This window comes from Nymphalis io, chromosome 14, assembly GCF_905147045.1.
Source record: "Nymphalis io chromosome 14, ilAglIoxx1.1, whole genome shotgun sequence".
NCBI classification, from domain to species: domain Eukaryota; kingdom Metazoa; phylum Arthropoda; class Insecta; order Lepidoptera; family Nymphalidae; genus Nymphalis; species Nymphalis io.
Window position 1 is genome coordinate 11,566,155 of NC_065901.1, and position 18,294 is coordinate 11,584,448.

Consider the following 18,294-nt stretch of genomic DNA (forward strand, 5'->3'; position numbering starts at 1 on the left):
TAGTCTCCTGAAATATTTTTCGTGAAATAATTTGAATCTTTGGAGACCGAGTATATACACATTCATAAATAAATTTCAAAAATATTAAGATCTTTATAAAACTTAACAATACTATGTAACCATACAAGTAAGTACTCTCGTATAGTCGACATATGTTATTGTCCTAAATAAATAATATTCCTTGTAATGTAAAATCAACAAAATGGACCTTAGTTTGATCACATACAGTTCACTTTATTACTAATAGTACATTTATATTTAAATATTTATTAGCAAGATAGAAATTTTCTTTAAAATAAAACATATAAATTCATTTTGACATTTAGATAATAATAAATTTTCAATAAATTATGTTAAGTATTTTTAAATTAATAAGTTTAATTTATATAATTTTATAAACATACTTATATGTATATGTGATAGTAATTATTGTGCTTTTTGGTTCACATTAACATCACATGAAACGAAATGTTCTAAATACGAATATTCATTAAATTTATACTCATAAACAGTAATTGCTTCATTGCCACGAGCACCATAACGAATAATTTCTAAAATCTTTAACTAGTGCAATTGGTGCGGCTAGTGCAGTTGGTGCGGCTAGTGCGCATACCATCTAGCGGCTAGTCCTTACGCTTAACCAATTAATATAAATATAAACAAACAATTATTAGTATTACTAAGCTATAACTAGGAATACCGAAGCTTGGTTTGTTTAATATTTATACACAGTTACTTGTGTGGTCGTGTGAACAACCGTTTTACAGAAATACTTTGATATAACATAGTAGAGTAGCACATATATTGCTGTGGAGACGATTATTTTAATTATACATTAGGTATACAGTAAAATTTGTGGCTGAGTAAATACTTAGTAATTCAGGGCATATTCTTAAAAATTACATAATGTATAATGACGCGTCGGAGGGCGTACGTCGCCGAGCCGGCAGACGCGTCACCGAATCTCAGTCATTTTCAAGTTAATGCCGGTCGTAACCGTTTTGGGATGCTTTTACAGTTTAAAAGCGAAAACTAGAAGAAAGAGATTTAAGCTTTCCTGTACCGGTTGCGCCGCTATAGGTCACCGGAGTGCTTCTGAATGGGCCTCGGCTGGTGCGGGTGCGCGTGCTGCGGGTGCTGCGGGTGCTGCGGGTGCTGCGGGTGCTGCGGGTGCTGCGGGTGCTGCGGGTGCTGCGGGTGCTGCGGGTGCTGCCCGTGCGCGTGCCGCCGGCGCGCCGTGAGCGCGGCCAGCAGTGCGCGGCCCGCCGCGCCGCACAGCTCCGTGCCGTCCCGCGCTCCCGCCACGCGACTGCCGCCCGTCAGGGAGTTCGCTATGTGTCTGACAATGGGCGTCGATTACTTGCGGTGTCTAATATTGTACTACGGGTAGAGCTTCGGTTGAGCTCCCACCGAGTGCCAATGCCTTTCCAGACACCCGTAACAACGATACAAATAATGTGTAGGCGTTTTGTTTTAAAGTGAGCGCGATTGTGTAATTGCAGCGTCGAGGGACGTAGTACATTAGTTGGCTCGGTCGGTGTGTAAGGAATAATTAAATTTTTTTACAGACGGGGTGATGACCTACTGTCGAGCGGTCCTCGGTCCTATTATATTGATTTAGAATGCTCGTATCGTACTAACCGTAGCGTGTGGTACGGAGCGTGCTGTCCGCTGAGCCAGTCCAGCGCGCCGGAGTCCGTCAGCGTGGCCGCCCCCACGAACTTTGAGGCGCTGGCCACGGAGAATAGCACCACCACGCGATGACCCTCCTAGGGACGGGAGCAGGGTTAGTGTGGCTCACTCGAGGAAGGACTGAGTTAGGTGTCTTAATGCACATCGATGTCGCTCCCGGTGTCGATGAGCGATAAATTTCCTGCAAGGCGCAGTGAGCTCACCTGCTGCGCTTTCTGCAGTTTCTTGGCGGTGGCGTGCGCGAAGGGGAAGGCGGCGGCGGCCTGCGCGGCGTCCACGGCCGGCACGTCGTCGGCGCGCACCACGAAGTAGCGCACGCTGCCGTCGCTGGCCTCCGCGTACTTCTCGATGTTCGCCAGCAGCAGCTTCCCGCTGGCGGATATGGGGCTCTTCGGGCCGCTGAAGGATTGCGGCGAGAACCCTTGCGGCATGCCGTCGTTCCTCCATCCCGGCCTCTGACCGTTCCTGTACCCGTAGCTCTGGTAGTAATTATTCCCGTAGTCGTTTTGGCTGTACTGAGGGTGGTATTTGTTCTCGTGCCGGTACTGCTCCTCGTCGACGCGCATGCGCCAATTTGGAGAATCTACCGTCAAAGGCTTAGGTCTCTGTCCGATGCCGCTCGGTTGAATCAATCCTATATTTTTCTCTTCGGCGCCGATGACCTGCACCACTGTATTTAAAATTTGTTCATCCAATGGACTCATAGGTTTGGCGGGATTCGACATACGACGGAGCACTAGAGCGCTTAGCTTTTGCCGCAAATAGAAGACGCTGATGGCATCGGATGCGTCGGCGGTGAACGCCATCCAGTCGTCGAGGGTCAAAACTGCCGTGTCCGGTGAAGAGTTGTTTTCGTCTGCTTCACTATCGGAATCGCTCGATAAGCCTGGAGGGTTCGCTCTCTGAGTAAACGCCCCATTCTTAAGTCTTAATGGCCCTCCGAACAGAGCAACAGTCAGTGGAGTTACTAAAGTATTGCACCGAATGAAACAAAACCGTCCAACGCGCGATATTTCCTCAAAAACAACCCAATCAGTCGGTAGATTATGGATCGACTTTTGCGTCCCTGTGACGCCAGCTCCGCGGTTTAAGGTAGAACTTGGATGGAAGGCTACTTTTACTTCTTTGGAAGTCCTCAGAGTACACGAGTCCCTGTCTACCCTCGCTATAGAGGGGTAAAGGCCACTCACCAAGACTGCTTTCACAACGTGCCACTTTTCAGAATTTATATTCACATCCTTTATATCACCGGAGCCTCTCGCTTTAACGAGGCATAAAGCCCTAAGTTGGGCCAATAATTGAGATCGGAAGCCCACAATCATTTCCATAGTTGCACCGCAAATTAAATACTTAGCACAGAAAGCCTTCTCTGTGCCATTGGCTCTGGCTGCCTGCCAGGCTTGGAAGGCCCTGAGCAACGCCATGTGGTCAGAGTAGCAGTCAGCGGCGAATTCCTTCCTAGCTAAGCTACCCTTTTTCCTATTTTCAGGATTCATCGATATTTGGAACGGTTCCTTGTTGGCTAAACTACATACGATAGTCAAGATAGGGTCGAGACACTTCATGACGCACGCGTAGAGCAGCATTTTGCCCAATTTTGGTTCGACTGTGAGATCCAGCAAATGTTGACCGACCTCCGTTAGATCTTCCATCGAGGTCAAAGCTCCGATCGTTTTGAGTAAAGTGACGGCATTGCGGACGGCCAGAAACGACGGTGGTTCTAGAGCTTTCGCTAAGAAATCCGCTATCGGTGTGTTGCCCGGGGCTAACAGTTTAGTATGAAGGCACAACTCTTGCAGTGGAACTCTCAGTATTTCTGGTACGGAGTTGAGAGGTAGAGTTTTGAACCTCCGCTTGGAGCACATGTGGAAGCAATGTCCGGGCTTGGTTCTGCCGGCGCGGCCCGCGCGCTGCTGGCAGCAGGCCCGCGAGGTCCACACGCACTGCAACGAGCAGACTCCTCCGTTCGACTCGTAATACTTTTCTTTTACCTTGCAGGAGTCTACGACGTAGACCACATCGTCGATCGTGATGGACGTCTCCGCGATGTTGGTCGAAATAATTATCTTCCTCGCATTTGGCAAAGGATTGAACACCTTCTTTTGGTCCATCGTTTGCATATTGCTATGCAATGTGAAAATCTGGTACTTCATTACGTTCATTTCCGTACAGCCTTGGATCAAGTCTCTCAGGGTGACGATGTCGTCGTACCCTGGCAGAAATATTAGAATGCTCCCCTTGGGCATGTTCATGTGAATGTGTCGGACCAGCGCGAGCATAAGGTCGTGATCGATCAGCTCCTCCGAGAAGGCGTGGTTGTAGACGTCCAATAGGAAGTCGTCGGCCGAGGTGTCCTCCTCCTGATCACTCCTGACCTCCTTCGAGCGGTCGAAGGTCGCCAGAAGCTTGGCACACTCCGTGTGGCCATTTTCGACGGCATGGTCGTACGGCGTCTTCCCGCTCTTGTCTTTCAGCGTCGGATCGGCACCTGAATGAGATAAATATACATATATATATATATATATGTATATATATATATATATATATATATATACATATATTCAAGGAGAATAATAAGAATAAAAACACCGAATATCAATACCCATTAAGTAAACGTTGGTAACACTTACCATCGGGAAAAAACTCACTTTTAAACAGGATTGTATATTAAAAAATTAATTATACTTAAGTTTTTCATCTAATAGAATAGTATTTTAGCACAAATATAGTGTGTCCAAAATTCAACTATATTGAGATTGTGATATGGTGCCAGCGCCGACCGCCCGCAGCGCGAGTGCGCCAGCGACGAGTGTGTGTGTATGTGTGTGTGGGGGGGTTACCGATGCGCAGCAGCTGTTGCGCGACGTCGCGGTGCCCGTAGCGCGCGGCGCCCGCCAGCGCCGACCGCCCGCAGCGCGAGTGCGCCAGCGACGAGTGTGTGTGTATGTGTGTGGGGGGGTTACCGATGCGCAGCAGCTGTTGCGCGACGTCGCGGTGCCCGTAGCGCGCGGCGCCCGCCAGCGCCGACCGCCCGCAGCGCGAGTGCGCCAGCGACGAGTGTGTGTGTATGTGTGTGTGGGGGGGTTACCGATGCGCAGCAGCTGTTGCGCGACGTCGCGGTGCCCGTAGCGCGCGGCGCCCGCCAGCGCCGACCGCCCGCAGCGCGAGTGCGCCAGCGACGCGTGTGTGTGTATGTGTGTGTGGGGGGGTTACCGATGCGCAGCAGCTGTTGCGCGACGTCGCGGTGCCCGTAGCGCGCGGCGCCCGCCAGCGCCGACCGCCAGCAGCGCGAGTGCGCCAGCGACGAGTGTGTGTGTATGTGTGTGTGGGGGGGTTACCGATGCGCAGCAGCTGTTGCGCGACGTCGCGGTGCCCGTAGCGCGCGGCGCCCGCCAGCGCCGACCGCCCGCAGCGCGAGTGCGCCAGCGACGAGTGTGTGTGTATGTGTGTGTGGGGGGGTTACCGATGCGCAGCAGCTGTTGCGCGACGTCGCGGTGCCCGTAGCGCGCGGCGCCCGCCAGCGCCGACCGCCCGCAGCGCGAGTGCGCCAGCGACGAGTGTGTGTGTATGTGTGTGTGGGGGGGTTACCGATGCGCAGCAGCTGTTGCGCGACGTCGCGGTGCCCGTAGCGCGCGGCGCCCGCCAGCGCCGACCGCCCGCAGCGCGAGTGCGCCAGCGACGAGTGTGTGTGTATGTGTGTGTGGGGGGGTTACCGATGCGCAGCAGCTGTTGCGCGACGTCGCGGTGCCCGTAGCGCGCGGCGCCCGCCAGCGCCGACCGCCCGCAGCGCGAGTGCGCCAGCGACGAGTGTGTGTGTATGTGTGTGTGGGGGGGTTACCGATGCGCAGCAGCTGTTGCGCGACGTCGCGGTGCCCGTAGCGCGCGGCGCCCGCCAGCGCCGACCGCCCGCAGCGCGAGTGCGCCAGCGACGAGTGTGTGTGTATGTGTGTGTGGGGGGGTTACCGATGCGCAGCAGCTGTTGCGCGACGTCGCGGTGCCCGTAGCGCGCGGCGCCCGCCAGCGCCGACCGCCCGCAGCGCGAGTGCTCCAGCGACGAGTGTGTGTGTATGTGTGTGTGGGGGGGTTACCGATGCGCAGCAGCTGTTGCGCGACGTCGCGGTGCCCGTAGCGCGCGGCGCCCGCCAGCGCCGACCGCCCGCAGCGCGAGTGCGCCAGCGACGAGTGTGTGTGTATGTGTGTGTGGGGGGGTTACCGATGCGCAGCAGCTGTTGCGCGACGTCGCGGTGCCCGTAGCGCGCGGCGCCCGCCAGCGCCGACCGCCCGCAGCGCGAGTGCGCCAGCGACGAGTGTGTGTGTATGTGTGTGTGGGGGGGTTACCGATGCGCAGCAGCTGTTGCGCGACGTCGCGGTGCCCGTAGCGCGCGGCGCCCGCCAGCGCCGACCGCCCGCAGCGCGAGTGCGCCAGCGACGAGTGTGTGTGTATGTGTGTGGGGGGGGTTACCGATGCGCAGCAGCTGTTGCGCGACGTCGCGGTGCCCGTAGCGCGCGGCGCCCGCCAGCGCCGACCGCCCGCAGCGCGAGTGCGCCAGCGACGCGGGCACGCCCTCCGACATGAACATGTACAGCAACTGGCTGAACGAGTCCTGCACACACGTACGGCAACAAATACACATTGTTCTTACACAACGGGAACTCATCGGACTAGTGCAGCAATACAATGGATATCTATTTGGCGATACACATGGGGCAGTTTCATCTGACTCATGTAACGGACACCAACATTTTTCTCCAGCGCCAATTAACTAGATGAATAATAATAATAATACTATTAGAACATTTTTTATATTATTTTGACTTCGACCTCACTCTTATAACTTAAAAAACTTACCAAGCTGCCTTCATTAAAACATTCATCTAAGAATTCGTCCATGTCGGCCTGAAGAGCTGGATCGATAACTTCTTTTTCTTCCTTATTGGACTCTTCTAAATTTTGTTTTTGACCTGGAATCAGAAATTTAATATGTATTGTAAATTGTGACGGTATTATTTTGTACAACAGCCCATTTTGTCTTAGAAGCAAAGAACTACTGTGACTACTTTTAAAAACAGGATTAAATAGTAGGATTTTACTAAAATTTAACATTTCATAAAAAAATCACTCTTTAACTTCATTACCCAATATATAAACAAACAAAAATAATATATTTATATAAATAATAGATTACAAGCTGTCGTTTGTTACCTTCAAGATGCGACCAATAACTCTGTCCGCTGATGAGTTTAGCTTTCAGTTCCCTTTCAACATGAAGCATCTTTTTGTTTGTGTACTTTGTCATCTTCAGGATATCCTCAAGGTAATAACGCTGGACTTCGTGGAGCCGGCCGGGTATCGTTACCACGGGACAATTGTTGAAATATCTGTTTTAAAAGATAAGCAATGTATTAATTTCTACAGATTATTAATGATTTGTGAATAGAAAATTTTTAAAACGCTAATTTAACTTAGTTATACACTTAAAACATTTTTACATATATGTCGGAAGAAGTGACAGAATTGTTGGTTGCAAAATAAAAGTTACAGATTGTTTATAATATAAATAGTTTAATATTTTTATGTTATTTATTTCATTTTATTTGAATGTCGAGAGGTTTTACACCCTTCTCGTGCAATTAAGAATGCACCATTTGGATTTGCAGATTACACCTCTCGGTGATTTTATTGGAAATTACCCAGTTAGTTCTAAGAGTAAGATAGCAAGATTATATAAAGTTAAAAAATACCTCAACCATACAGTTTTCCAATAAATGTATGTTAAGAAACACTAAAAAAGCAAGTGTTCTATCAAGGCGTTAAAGATTTATTTTAAAACTCATAATGTCTTTCACAAAAGTAAAAAAAACTATTAAATTATTATATCTAATCTGTGTTTGGCTGTCAATAATGGAATATAAGGAATATTATTATTGTAATGGTCATAGAGTACACCAGTACCTGGAGAAAATCTGCGTGTCCATAGTGGCAGACATGAGCACCAGTTTGAGGTCCTTGAGTCGTCCGAGCGCGTCTCGTAACGCCACCAGCAGGAAGTCACTGAACTTGTCGCGCTCGTGCACCTCGTCCACCAGCACGTGCGTCACGCCTGCACACACAGACAGACACACACACACACATACCGCCTTAGTGCATGGGCCACTGATTCAACATCTGTAACTGCTATTGTTACAGATATTCAAAGGATATTAATTATATATTAATGTCCTTAGTATTAGTACAGTACAGTACTGTTAATGTCCCACTGCTGGGCTAAGGGTTCCTCTCCCTTTTTGAGGAGAAGGTTTGGAGCTTATTCCACCACGCTGCTCCAATGCGGGTTGGTAGAATACACATGTGGCAGAATTTTAATGAAATTAGACACATGCAGGTTTCCTCACAATGTTTTCCTTCACCGTCAAGCACGAGATGAATTATAATCACAAATTAAGCACACGAATATTCAGTGGTGCTTGCCCGGGTTTGAACCCACGATCATTGGTTAAGATTCACGGGTTCTTACCTCTGGGCCATCTTGGCATTTTTTAGTATTAGTATTGAATTAGGGTTAATATTAGTATTTAATATTTCAGCATTTAGTTATGTAATGATATGAACTTTCATGAATTTTACAGAATACTAGAAGTTATGAGAGAAGACCAATAAATATAGAGAATCTTTTGAAAAGTTTCTTGATTATTCACCAGTAAGAGCAGTATCTCCACCCATCAGAGTCCGCAGCAGCACACCATTGGTACAGTATGTAAGTACAGTCCGGGGACTTACACGAGACTCCAATCTAATCTGGTAACCAATTGACTGGCCTATTTTCTCCATTCTTTCATGAGCCACCTGCAAGTAAAAGAAGATGTAATATGTTTATTTTTGTTTCAGTTTATCTAAGTTTTATATAATGTTTTATTTAAAATTCTATTACCAGTTGTGGATCAGGTGATCCTGAGATTTACAAAACACTTAACTATTTAATACATTGGGGTAAGTAGTACTTTACCCTCTCAGCCACTGAAACTGCTGAAATTCTTCTAGGCTGCGTGCAATATATTCTGGCTGGCTGCTTCTGTTCTTGACAGTAGTCTAGCACCAGCTGTGGGAGTTGTGTAGTCTTGCCGCATCCTGTTGCACCCGCTACAATTATTACCTGAAATTTAACAATTAAATTTAGTTTTTTATACAAATACGATAGGTATTTAAATGTTAAAAGCATATAGTACCATTGACAAACCTGATTATGTAAAATTGCATTGAGTAATTCCTGTCTTTGCTCATATACTGGCAACTTTTCCCTGAACTTTAGTAAATCTGGATTATATGTTGTATTTGGTATCTGAAATATAAGCAAACATTTAAATATAAAATGTTCAAAATTATTTATTTATCTATTTATTTAATTAATTTAATTGTTGTTGTTTTTTTTTAATATAGTTTGTTAGTTACATACACTTGTATGTTCTTGTAATAAATAAAAAAAAAATATGCATACATATTTTGTTGCCTAGCCCTGTTTATGTTTAAGGTAAAGTGTATTTTGTAAGATTATATTGTTATTCTAATTCGGATTCAATTGTAGATTCTATTAAATTATTTTTTATATATTTAGAAAAACATAAAATTTGATAATCATTACCTGTGCCACACCATTATTTAATTGTCCAAGTGTTTTATGAATAAGTTGAGGAGCCCTTTCTTTTTCAGGAGACAAGGACAAGTCTTCCTTTTCTTTGGTTGTAATTGGAAATGCATTGAAGACATCCTTGATAGCGCATCGCATATTAGAGTCGAGTATGAGCTTAGCATCATTTTGGATAATAGTTGACCCCACTCGCTTATAAATAGTTAAGAATCGGTTCACACCTATATTTAAGCAGTATGAGTTTTTAGCATGTTGCTCCATATTTCATAAATTGAGCAATAGGTTATAAAAGAATATCATGACCAGTCTTATTGGAAAGTTATTTTCATTATAACAATTGGAATGGAAATAACTTCAAAAACAATTAATAAATATTATTATAATTATTGGAAATTGAAAGGTAGGCGAAAATAAAACTATTAAAGTATAACTTTATGTTGTACACTAAAAGTAAGTAAAAGAAAGTAGAAGAATTTAACCTTTCCCGCGTGATTTAGACTTCAAGCCCAACTTGGCGACAGTCTCGTGAATGAATCCTCGTTCTTGGGCTGACAGAAAAGTTGGAAACTGAAGTTCTGTTTCATTTTCATCGTTTAAAAACTTATCCAACTGTATCTTCAGGGCTATACTCACAGACTCGGCTATTGGAAAATGCTTATTACCTAAATTACGCTTACCCTTCTTTGAATTCATTTTATATTATATTTATAATACGAAAACAATACGAAATTAACCATTGACGAGTGTTAATATATTATACTTTGTTTACTCCGTTATATTGGAGAATAAATAACAAGTGACAAAAATTGGTTATGGTTATCTATTTCAGATATAAGATGTGTTGCCAGTAGAGCCAAAGAAAAAGAAATAGTATTCCAATATTTTTTCCTATGATTACAATTAATTATGAAACAAATGTATAAATTAATTTATTATTTATTATAAGATTTGTATACAAAATAGGAGGCAATATATGATGCCAGTTTTACAGTATAGGTGGATAGATCGCTTCGCATCCTAAATTAGTTAATAGTTCGATACTAAACTTCGAAACAGACCCCAATGGTATTTTATGGTAATACTCTCTAATTATAAAACTATAAAACTTTATGTTATATAATCTCAGGTAATATTTATGTTATAATGTAGATATGTTATGAGGGAAAACATGAAGTCAGTACGTGTAATTGATATACATTGATTTTAAAGTGATAGCATTGCATATTGCATAGCATATGCATGATGAGAATGAAATGATATTGGTATATTCTGTGATTTTTCTAAAGCATTCGATTGTGTAGGTCACGAAACGCTTTTACATAATATTAAGCATTATGTTATTAAAGCTTTTGATATCATTGCTTCATACCTAAGTCAAAGAACTCAATATGTTTTTATCAATAGAATAAACCTATCTATCTGGGTAATGGGCGTTCGACAGGTATAAAGTTTTGGTCCATTCCTATTTTAATATACATAAATGATCTCTCGCTCTATGTTAATGGTATTTATGATATTGTATTGTTTGCTGATGATACATTTCTTACTCTTTAAAGTTGACAGAAAAAAACATTAATAACAACGACGTTAACAATGCAATATCAATGATATAAAATTGATTTACTACTAATAACTTCCGTTTTGAATGTCAAAAGCTCAATGTGTTGTGTTTACAAAACTTGATATAGACATTCTAAAATATTCGTAAAGTTTGTCATCATCACATAATTTTACCCAATATTTTCTTTGATTCTGTTTTTTCTTCGTCTTCGTCTTTCGCGGTTCATGTCAAGATAAAAACTGTATTGGAAGCGTTGGTTGCTGGTGTGTGCCAGCGCGGTGCACCGTAGGCATGTGTCTACGCTCTAATAAACGTCTTCTAAGAAACTGACTTACATATATTATTATTTCCTTTGAAGGAATATAGCAACACTATAACGTTTAGTGAATCTTTAAAATTAAATCTATTGTAATTGTAAAGGAGAATAACTGTCAAGTGTCAATGTCAATTTTTTCTAATTTTGTACGAAATACACACGTGGTTTTATTTTGTCTTTTTGTATTCTAAATAATAAAGAAATTTTAAAAAATAAAAATAGAGTTACTTTATTATGCTTTACTAATTGCAAGTACTCAGTATTCTTATCTTAAATTAATCAAATAAAGCCACGACAATGTCAAAGAAAATTAATCATTTGGTTGTGGATACCACTGCTTTTATAAAAGCGGCCAATTTACAAAATATTGCTGAGTCAATATATACAATTCAAGAAGTTATCGATGAAATCACTAACGACAGGCAGCGCCGAAAACTCGTGGTATTACCATACGATTTAAAGGTTAAAGATGTTTTTACAGAAAACATCAAGTTTGTCACAGAATTTTCCAAAAAGACTGGTGATTACACCAGTCTATCAGCGACCGATATCAAAGTTATGGCCTTAACATATCAATTGGAGAAAGAGATTTTAGGAACTAATCATCTCAAAACTGAACCTACAATGCAGAAAACTGTCAAGGTATCAGGACTCTCTGGTTTTAATTCAAATACTGAAAATAAAACAGCAGTCCAACCCGTTAATTCTGCAGACTCAACATCTGATGGTAATCTAAACAATAATATTACTAGTAATATTAATGAGATATCAAATAATATAGAAGAAACTAATGACTCAAGCAAAATTGAACCAAATATTAACAATGATAATGATAGTTATGAAGACAACATACTAGATGAGGCAGTAGTGGAACAAATCAAGAACATGGATTTAAAAGAAAATGAAGTTGATGCATGCATTGTAAAAGTATCTGATAATGAAGAAACTGATAGTGAACAAAGTGAGGAAGAATCTGACAGTGATGATGGAGAATGGATTACACCAGCGAATTTAAAAGAGAAGAAAAAGGAAATGGAAGAAGGAGAATTTGAAGATATAAGTGTAGAAATTGCTTGCATAACATCAGATTTTGCTATGCAGAATGTTTTAAAACAAATTGGTTTAAATGTAACATCAATTGATGGTAGAATTATTAGGCAACTTAGGACATTTATTTTCCGTTGCACCACTTGCTTTAAAACAACTAGTGTTATGACTAAACTGTTCTGCCCTAAATGTGGCCATGCTACACTTAAAAAAGTAGCAGTCAGTGTTGATGATGAGGGAAACCAACACATTCATATAAATGGGCGTAAGCCTCTTACGGCCAAAGGCAAAAAATTCAGTTTGCCCACACCAAGAGGCGGACAGCACTTCCAATATCCAATCCTTACTGAGGATCAACATATACAAAAAAGATTTGCAACAAAATTAGCCCGAAATAAAACGAATGCCCTTGATGCCGATTATATAGCTGGATTTTCACCCTTTGTTATGAAGGATGTTAACTCAAAATCAGCAGTTTTGGGTGTAAGAGCTGACAAACAGGATATTAAATATTGGATGAAGCATTACTCAAAGGGAAAGAAAAAATGATAATTTTAAAAGTATAATATATATATATTTATCATAACATACTTATAAGTAGTAGATATAATATATGTCTCACTAAGCAAAAATATAGACTTTGCTCTGTATAGTTGAAAAAAATGTAAGCAATCCATTTTTTGTGCTTAATAGTAATTATTGTGAAGATTATAAGGGCACTTATTGAAGTTATATTGCTGTTTTATTTGTCATTATGTTCTTTTAATATTCCTTCAAAATATTTGAAGACCGAATCAATACACTTGGAAGACGTCATTTCATGTTTTGGGTGACCTGAAAATTAAAACGAAAGAATGACAAATTTCCTATACTAGAGTAATCAAAAAATTCATAACATTTTCAAATAAAATTACAAAAACGAAAGATTTGTTCAGGGCTCGGGGATAGAATCTATAAATTAAGACATCAAAACACATTTATATTATCTAATTACAGTATTATACATTTTTTTTTTTTTATAGAATAGGAAGGCGGACGAGCATATGGGCCACCTGATGGTAAGTGGTCACCAACGTTCTTAGACATTGGCATTGTAAGAAATGTCAACCATCGCTTATAGCCAATGCGCCACCAACCTTGGGAACTAAGATTTTATGTCCCTTGTGCCTGTAATTACACTGGCTCACTCACCCTTCAAACCGGAACACAACAATATCAAGTATTGCTGTTTTGCGGTAGAATATCTGATGAGTGGGTGGTACCTACCCAGACGAGCTTGCACAAAGCCCTACCACCAGTAGAATTTATTTGTGTATATTTTTAGCATAACTAACAAACAACTACCATTAATATTTATTTAAAAAAAAGTCTTGAACTCAACCAACTTGTATTTATTATATGTTATACTACTACCTGTAAATTTTACTGGCTTAATCTGAGTATTATGAAGCTGTTTTTTTGAAGAATTACACATCAAAAGAATATGATTGTTATATTTTGAATAGTCTACTCTTACAGTATTAAAATTATCTCATTCTTTACTTAAAAACTTAAATGAGTATACATATATATATTCATAGCTGGTGGTAGGGCTTTGTGCAAGCTCGTCTGGGTAGGTACCACCCACTCATCAGATATTCTACCGCAAATCAGCAATACTTGATATAGTTGTGTTCCGGTTTGAAGGGTGAGTGAGCCAGTGTAATTACAGGCACAAGGGACATAAAATCTTAGTTCCCAAGGTTGGTGGCGCATTGGCTATAAGTGATGGTTGACATTTCTTACAATGCCAATGTCTAAGGGCGTTTGGTGACCACTTACCATCAGGTGGCCCATATGCTCGTCCACCTTCCTATTCTATAAAAAAAAAAAAAAATTATATATATATATAGTATATTCATTTTATTTTTTAAGTATAATATATAATATTATATATATATATATATATATATATATATATATATATATATATATATATTTATTATTGTTGTTGTATCTCCACAGGTGTGCTGTCCTTTGCCTTTGTTGTATTTGTCTATAAATTGATTTACAATGCCAGACAGCATTACAATCTATTTATATCTATCTAATATTACCATTGCAAGTGTCAATATTTATGTTATTAATTAACTGTATACATAATTCAAATTTGCTCTGAAAGTATTTACCTGCTGATACCCTGTAGATATCAGAGCTAGGAGTTTTCATAGGAGTATCTAATGGAGATGAACTTGCTATCCAATTTCTTGAAACCTATAATAAATTAAAATTGTACACTCAATTCTCGTAATACTATAAATATTTTATTATTGGATCACCACCTAAAAAGTTTCACTTAAAAAGATATTCAAACAAGACAGAATTAGAATGAAATTATTAATAACAAAAATATTACAAATAAAGATTATTGTTAACTACATGTTCTAATATATAACATTTTATTAAGAAGAAAACTTAGCCATGAATAAAATATTCTAATAACAAAAAAAAAAATCAAATATTTACCTTTAATAAATGTTTCGAAATTTTAATTCCAGAATAACTATGAACAGAGTCGGTCAATGCAACAGCCTTTACTCTCTTCTCAAACTGCTTTTTTTGTTTATCTGCCAGCCCAACAGTTAAAATTCCACCATAACTATGCGCTACAATAACAATTGAAGACGCTTTTGTATTTGGAATGTATTCGTCCCATACATATTTGACATGTTCTTCAGAACTACCAGTATGTGGTATCCTTTTGTCTTCTCTGTAGTTGTCATTTGAATTAAGAACCATAATTCCATATTCTCTGGCTTTTGCCTGTCTGATGTATGGAATTTGAGTACCACTTTCTATACAATCATTAATTATTAGGCTGTTAAAGGTAAAGAAAAAAATTATCTATTTTATAAATCTTTATGTAGCAAAAGCATAAGGAAACACAGTAGTGCTTAAAAAAAATAATAATAAAAAGTGTTATATTACATAATATAATTTTTAAATCTGATAAATTTATTTGACACAATAGTCTTATAGCTTTATATTTAATTACATTTTTAATTATTAATAAATATAATACTTACGACCGAGCCCACTGTCCAGCTCTCACAACACCGGATCCATGTATCAGAACCATCAACACATCTTTCTTATCATAATCCTGTGATACAAATATAAATGTGCCATTTTTTTCTGTACTCCCTTTGGGTATGGGAAGCTTTATTAAATTCTCTTGTGATTCAAGTAAATGGTACACATGCTCAGTTACTGCTGCCCCAAGTACCTCATAATGTGCTTGACATTCTTGATGATCATTACTTATATTAAATTGAAATGGCTCCTCGCCAGGCTCTCCATTGTCATTGACTTTTCTTAACTGGCCTTCTGTAACAGTTTTTTTTTTACTTATGCAAACTATATAGATATATTCTTTTTTATTCAATTATTTGATATGTGAAGATAAATTACTTGATAAATTACTTGATATGTGAAGATAAAAATATATACAACCAGTACCATTTATTTCGGAGTATTTTTCACAGAGCAAGAGATTTATTTCAGTTATACATTCATTGTGGTTGAAGTTCACCTAAAGAACAATGTAATAAAAAAGTATTTACCGGCATTAAACGCATACCCCAAGTCTGCTATACTTCTAACAGGGGACATCCTTGTCACCTTAGATAAGCAATAGTTTGTTATATTATGAGTGAATTTTCTTTTAGACAATATAAGCGACGTATATATTATTGACGAGAGACGTATGGTATTCATTAATGAGCGGTAATAATATTGTTCGTGTATAAAACACGCCTATATATAATAAAATACACTATTATCAATATATTCTACATCAAGTTATCATCGCCGATTCAAAACAAAATATTTGATTTGACATTGACAGTTTCTTTTTTTTGCTAATATTTTTGAAAAGGCAAAGGCATTTATATATAATATACATACTTTATACTATTGAGTATTGCCTCATTTCACTTCGTTATTTAAATCATAATATTATTTATTAGCCGCTGTTAAGCTGTTCTACCAATTTTCTTGTGATTCTCATGATAAGTTTTATATCTATGTATAACACTATTAAATTTTTTTATATTGTTAAAATCATTGATTTTTAAAAATTATCATTTATTTTTTGCATAAGTAATAAAATGACACAATCTTTAACATTCTTGTTTTTAAGGCTAAGTATGGCATAACTTAATTCTCAAATTGAACCAATTCAGAGACTTTGCACAATAGTTAGAACATCTAAATCCTTACTGAAGAGTTTGAGTTCAAGCCCAGGCAACCATCACTGAAAAGTCAGGTGCTTAAATTGTGCTTATATTGTGCTTGACATTGAAGGAAACATTGTGAGGAAACCTGTATATGTTTGAACTCTGTTACATGTATATCTCCATATTGGAGCAGCATGGTGGATAAGTTGCTAACAAAATGAGATAAGGCTTTAGCACCCAGTAGGAAGATTAAGCTTGTAAATTACTTTTAAATAAAAAGAAAACATTATTTATTTAAAATAATCATCATAACATTGCGCAACATTAGCGAAATAGATTTAATTCATACTTTTGACTATAATAGATATACAATGCACTTTAAATACCATGTACACATTGCATATTTAAAAAATAAATTTAATTATTCATTGTACCAGTCCAGGAATAGAAGTGTAAATGACATTACAAGTAAGAAGAACAAAATGTAAACCCTAAGACCAGCATTCCTTTGGATGGCTTGCTTTATTTGTTCATTCGCATCTTTCATTGTTTCTGTTGTGCCAACAACAGTATTTGCTATCCTGTCAATATCTTGTTCTTGTTGTAGAACCTGAAAATAATTTAATTAAAAAATTTAAGAATAATTTATTTTTATTTTTTAGAAAATGAATTTTAAATAGATTTTTATATACCTTTTCTGTAAATATTTCTTGTAATTCTGCAATATGGAGTACTTTACTTTCAATCTGTCTAACTTCTTCAGTCATGCTGTTCAATTCATTCAATAGTTGAATGTTCTCGGATTCAAACATCTGTAGTTCCTCTGCGCTGAGTTCCCCTTCATCAGACATGACTGCTACTTCATTTTCTGATAAGTCGATTTTTGTTTTTGCATTGTCCACTTCTTCTGTTTCACTATTTTCTTTTTCTTCTTTTTCTATGACTTTATTTTCTATGAATGGATTAAGTATATTAGACTTTGTCTGTGGCAGTTCCAATCTTGATAGTTTTCGAATATCTAAGGCTTTTTTCACTCTCAGAGCTTTTAATTCACTGTGTATTTTACAAACAGCTTTCAAGTATGAATCTATAAGGTCAATTACAGCATCCATATATTCCCGAGTCTGTTGAGCAACTGCAAGCTTACGATTATCATTTCTAAATTCTTTTAGTAGATTTGAACAAGTATTGATTATTCTTTGCGCTCCAGTGTCTATCTGGTCACGTTCAGCTTCGGACATTTCGTCACCAGTTACATTATTATAGAAACTTAAGTACCTCTCTCTGTGCTCCAGCAGAAAGTCTCGAAGTTTTGTTATTTGCGAAGATATAACTTTAGCTGTTGCTATAAAACCCGTTTTCGGTTTACTTTTCAGTATACGTTGTTTGTCATCGCTTGTTGGGCTTTGGATGCCAAAGGCTTTGTTACGAGTTCTTACTGTTTTAATACAAGCCCTAAACAGTGGTGTTATATCCATTTTGTTATTTTAAATTAAAATTTTAAATTTATGATAGGCAAAACAATTCGTATTTTGCAAGTGACGTTGGTTATAATTTGTCAAATTGACAGTGACGTTAATGAAAACCTCACAATTTCGGGTGGGTCTTCACTCTGTATTTACATAAGATACTTCTCCATACATTTGTATAATGCACGTATAGTGGTTAAATATTATTTTGTTAAGAATTTTTTTTTTTTCAATATTAAAAAAATAATTTGCTTCTTCTTTCTTATTAGTACTAAACATTACTTTATAGCCTCTTTATTGATATTAAATTAATAAACCGAATGGAATTGTCGAAAGGCGACCCTAATTT

At 39.1% G+C, this 18,294-nt stretch overlaps 4 protein-coding genes across 6 annotated transcripts; 1 reads left to right on the top strand and 3 right to left on the bottom strand.

Moving 5' to 3' along the window:
* Positions 1–510: 510 nt before the first annotated feature.
* On the bottom strand, positions 511–10,113 carry LOC126773192 (3'-5' RNA helicase YTHDC2-like). Of its 2 annotated transcripts, XM_050493919.1 has the most exons (12): positions 9,815–10,113; positions 9,330–9,556; positions 8,928–9,029; positions 8,697–8,843; positions 8,389–8,536; positions 7,646–7,793; positions 6,896–7,071; positions 6,542–6,654; positions 6,155–6,296; positions 1,896–4,180; positions 1,642–1,769; positions 511–1,339 (listed from the first exon to the last, which is right to left on the bottom strand). In XM_050493919.1, the coding sequence occupies exons 1-12, from the start codon at positions 10,026–10,028 to the stop codon at positions 1,075–1,077; spliced, it is 4,095 nt and encodes a 1,364-aa protein (XP_050349876.1). In that variant the 5' UTR covers positions 10,029–10,113; the 3' UTR covers positions 511–1,074. The 2 variants fall into 2 exon arrangements, with proteins under 2 accessions (XP_050349876.1, XP_050349877.1); XM_050493920.1 differs by lacking the exons at positions 9,330–9,556; positions 9,815–10,113 and having other exon boundaries at positions 8,917–9,020.
* A 1,230-nt stretch (positions 10,114–11,343) lies between these two features.
* LOC126773257 (RNA-binding protein NOB1) lies at positions 11,344–12,991 on the top strand. Its single transcript, XM_050494073.1, has one exon. The coding sequence runs from the start codon at positions 11,510–11,512 to the stop codon at positions 12,806–12,808; it is 1,299 nt and encodes a 432-aa protein (XP_050350030.1). The 5' UTR covers positions 11,344–11,509; the 3' UTR covers positions 12,809–12,991.
* On the bottom strand, positions 12,872–16,128 carry LOC126773282 (FAM172 family protein homolog CG10038). 2 transcript variants are annotated; one of them, XM_050494109.1, is made up of 5 exons: positions 15,862–16,128; positions 15,325–15,622; positions 14,765–15,116; positions 14,428–14,512; positions 12,872–13,093 (listed from the first exon to the last, which is right to left on the bottom strand). In XM_050494109.1, the coding sequence occupies exons 1-5, from the start codon at positions 16,013–16,015 to the stop codon at positions 13,002–13,004; spliced, it is 981 nt and encodes a 326-aa protein (XP_050350066.1). In that variant the 5' UTR covers positions 16,016–16,128; the 3' UTR covers positions 12,872–13,001. The 2 variants fall into 2 exon arrangements, with proteins under 2 accessions (XP_050350066.1, XP_050350065.1); XM_050494108.1 differs by having other exon boundaries at positions 15,325–15,625; positions 15,862–16,126.
* A 637-nt stretch (positions 16,129–16,765) lies between these two features.
* LOC126773283 (syntaxin-18) lies at positions 16,766–18,018 on the bottom strand. The gene is made up of 2 exons (XM_050494110.1): positions 17,169–18,018; positions 16,766–17,086 (listed from the first exon to the last, which is right to left on the bottom strand). Exons 1-2 carry the CDS (start codon positions 17,952–17,954, stop codon positions 16,898–16,900), a joined length of 975 nt encoding a protein of 324 aa, XP_050350067.1. The 5' UTR covers positions 17,955–18,018; the 3' UTR covers positions 16,766–16,897.
* Between the last annotated feature and the right edge of the window lie 276 nt (positions 18,019–18,294).

Bases quoted from the DNA above. Each gene is read 5' to 3' on its own strand.
- LOC126773192 (XM_050493919.1), bottom strand. From the start codon at position 10,028: ATGAATTCAAAGAAGGGTAAGCGTAATTTAGGTAATAAGCATTTTCCA. The intron at 7,072-7,645 runs GTACTGGTGTAC...CTTTTAAAACAG, and splicing joins GACACGCAGATTTTCTCCAG to ATATTTCAACAATTGTCCCG. The intron at 6,297-6,541 runs GTAAGTTTTTTA...ACGTGTGTGCAG, and splicing joins GTTTTAATGAAGGCAGCTTG to GACTCGTTCAGCCAGTTGCT.
- LOC126773257 (XM_050494073.1), top strand. From the start codon at position 11,510: ATGTCAAAGAAAATTAATCATTTGGTTGTGGATACCACTGCTTTTATA.
- LOC126773282 (XM_050494108.1), bottom strand. From the start codon at position 16,015: ATGAATACCATACGTCTCTCGTCAATAATATATACGTCGCTTATATTG. The intron at 15,626-15,861 runs GTAAATACTTTT...AAACTGTTACAG, and splicing joins GGGGTATGCGTTTAATGCCG to AAGGCCAGTTAAGAAAAGTC. The intron at 15,117-15,324 runs GTAAGTATTATA...TACCTTTAACAG, and splicing joins GCTGGACAGTGGGCTCGGTC to CCTAATAATTAATGATTGTA.
- LOC126773283 (XM_050494110.1), bottom strand. From the start codon at position 17,954: ATGGATATAACACCACTGTTTAGGGCTTGTATTAAAACAGTAAGAACT. The intron at 17,087-17,168 runs GTATATAAAAAT...AATTATTTTCAG, and splicing joins AAGAAATATTTACAGAAAAG to GTTCTACAACAAGAACAAGA.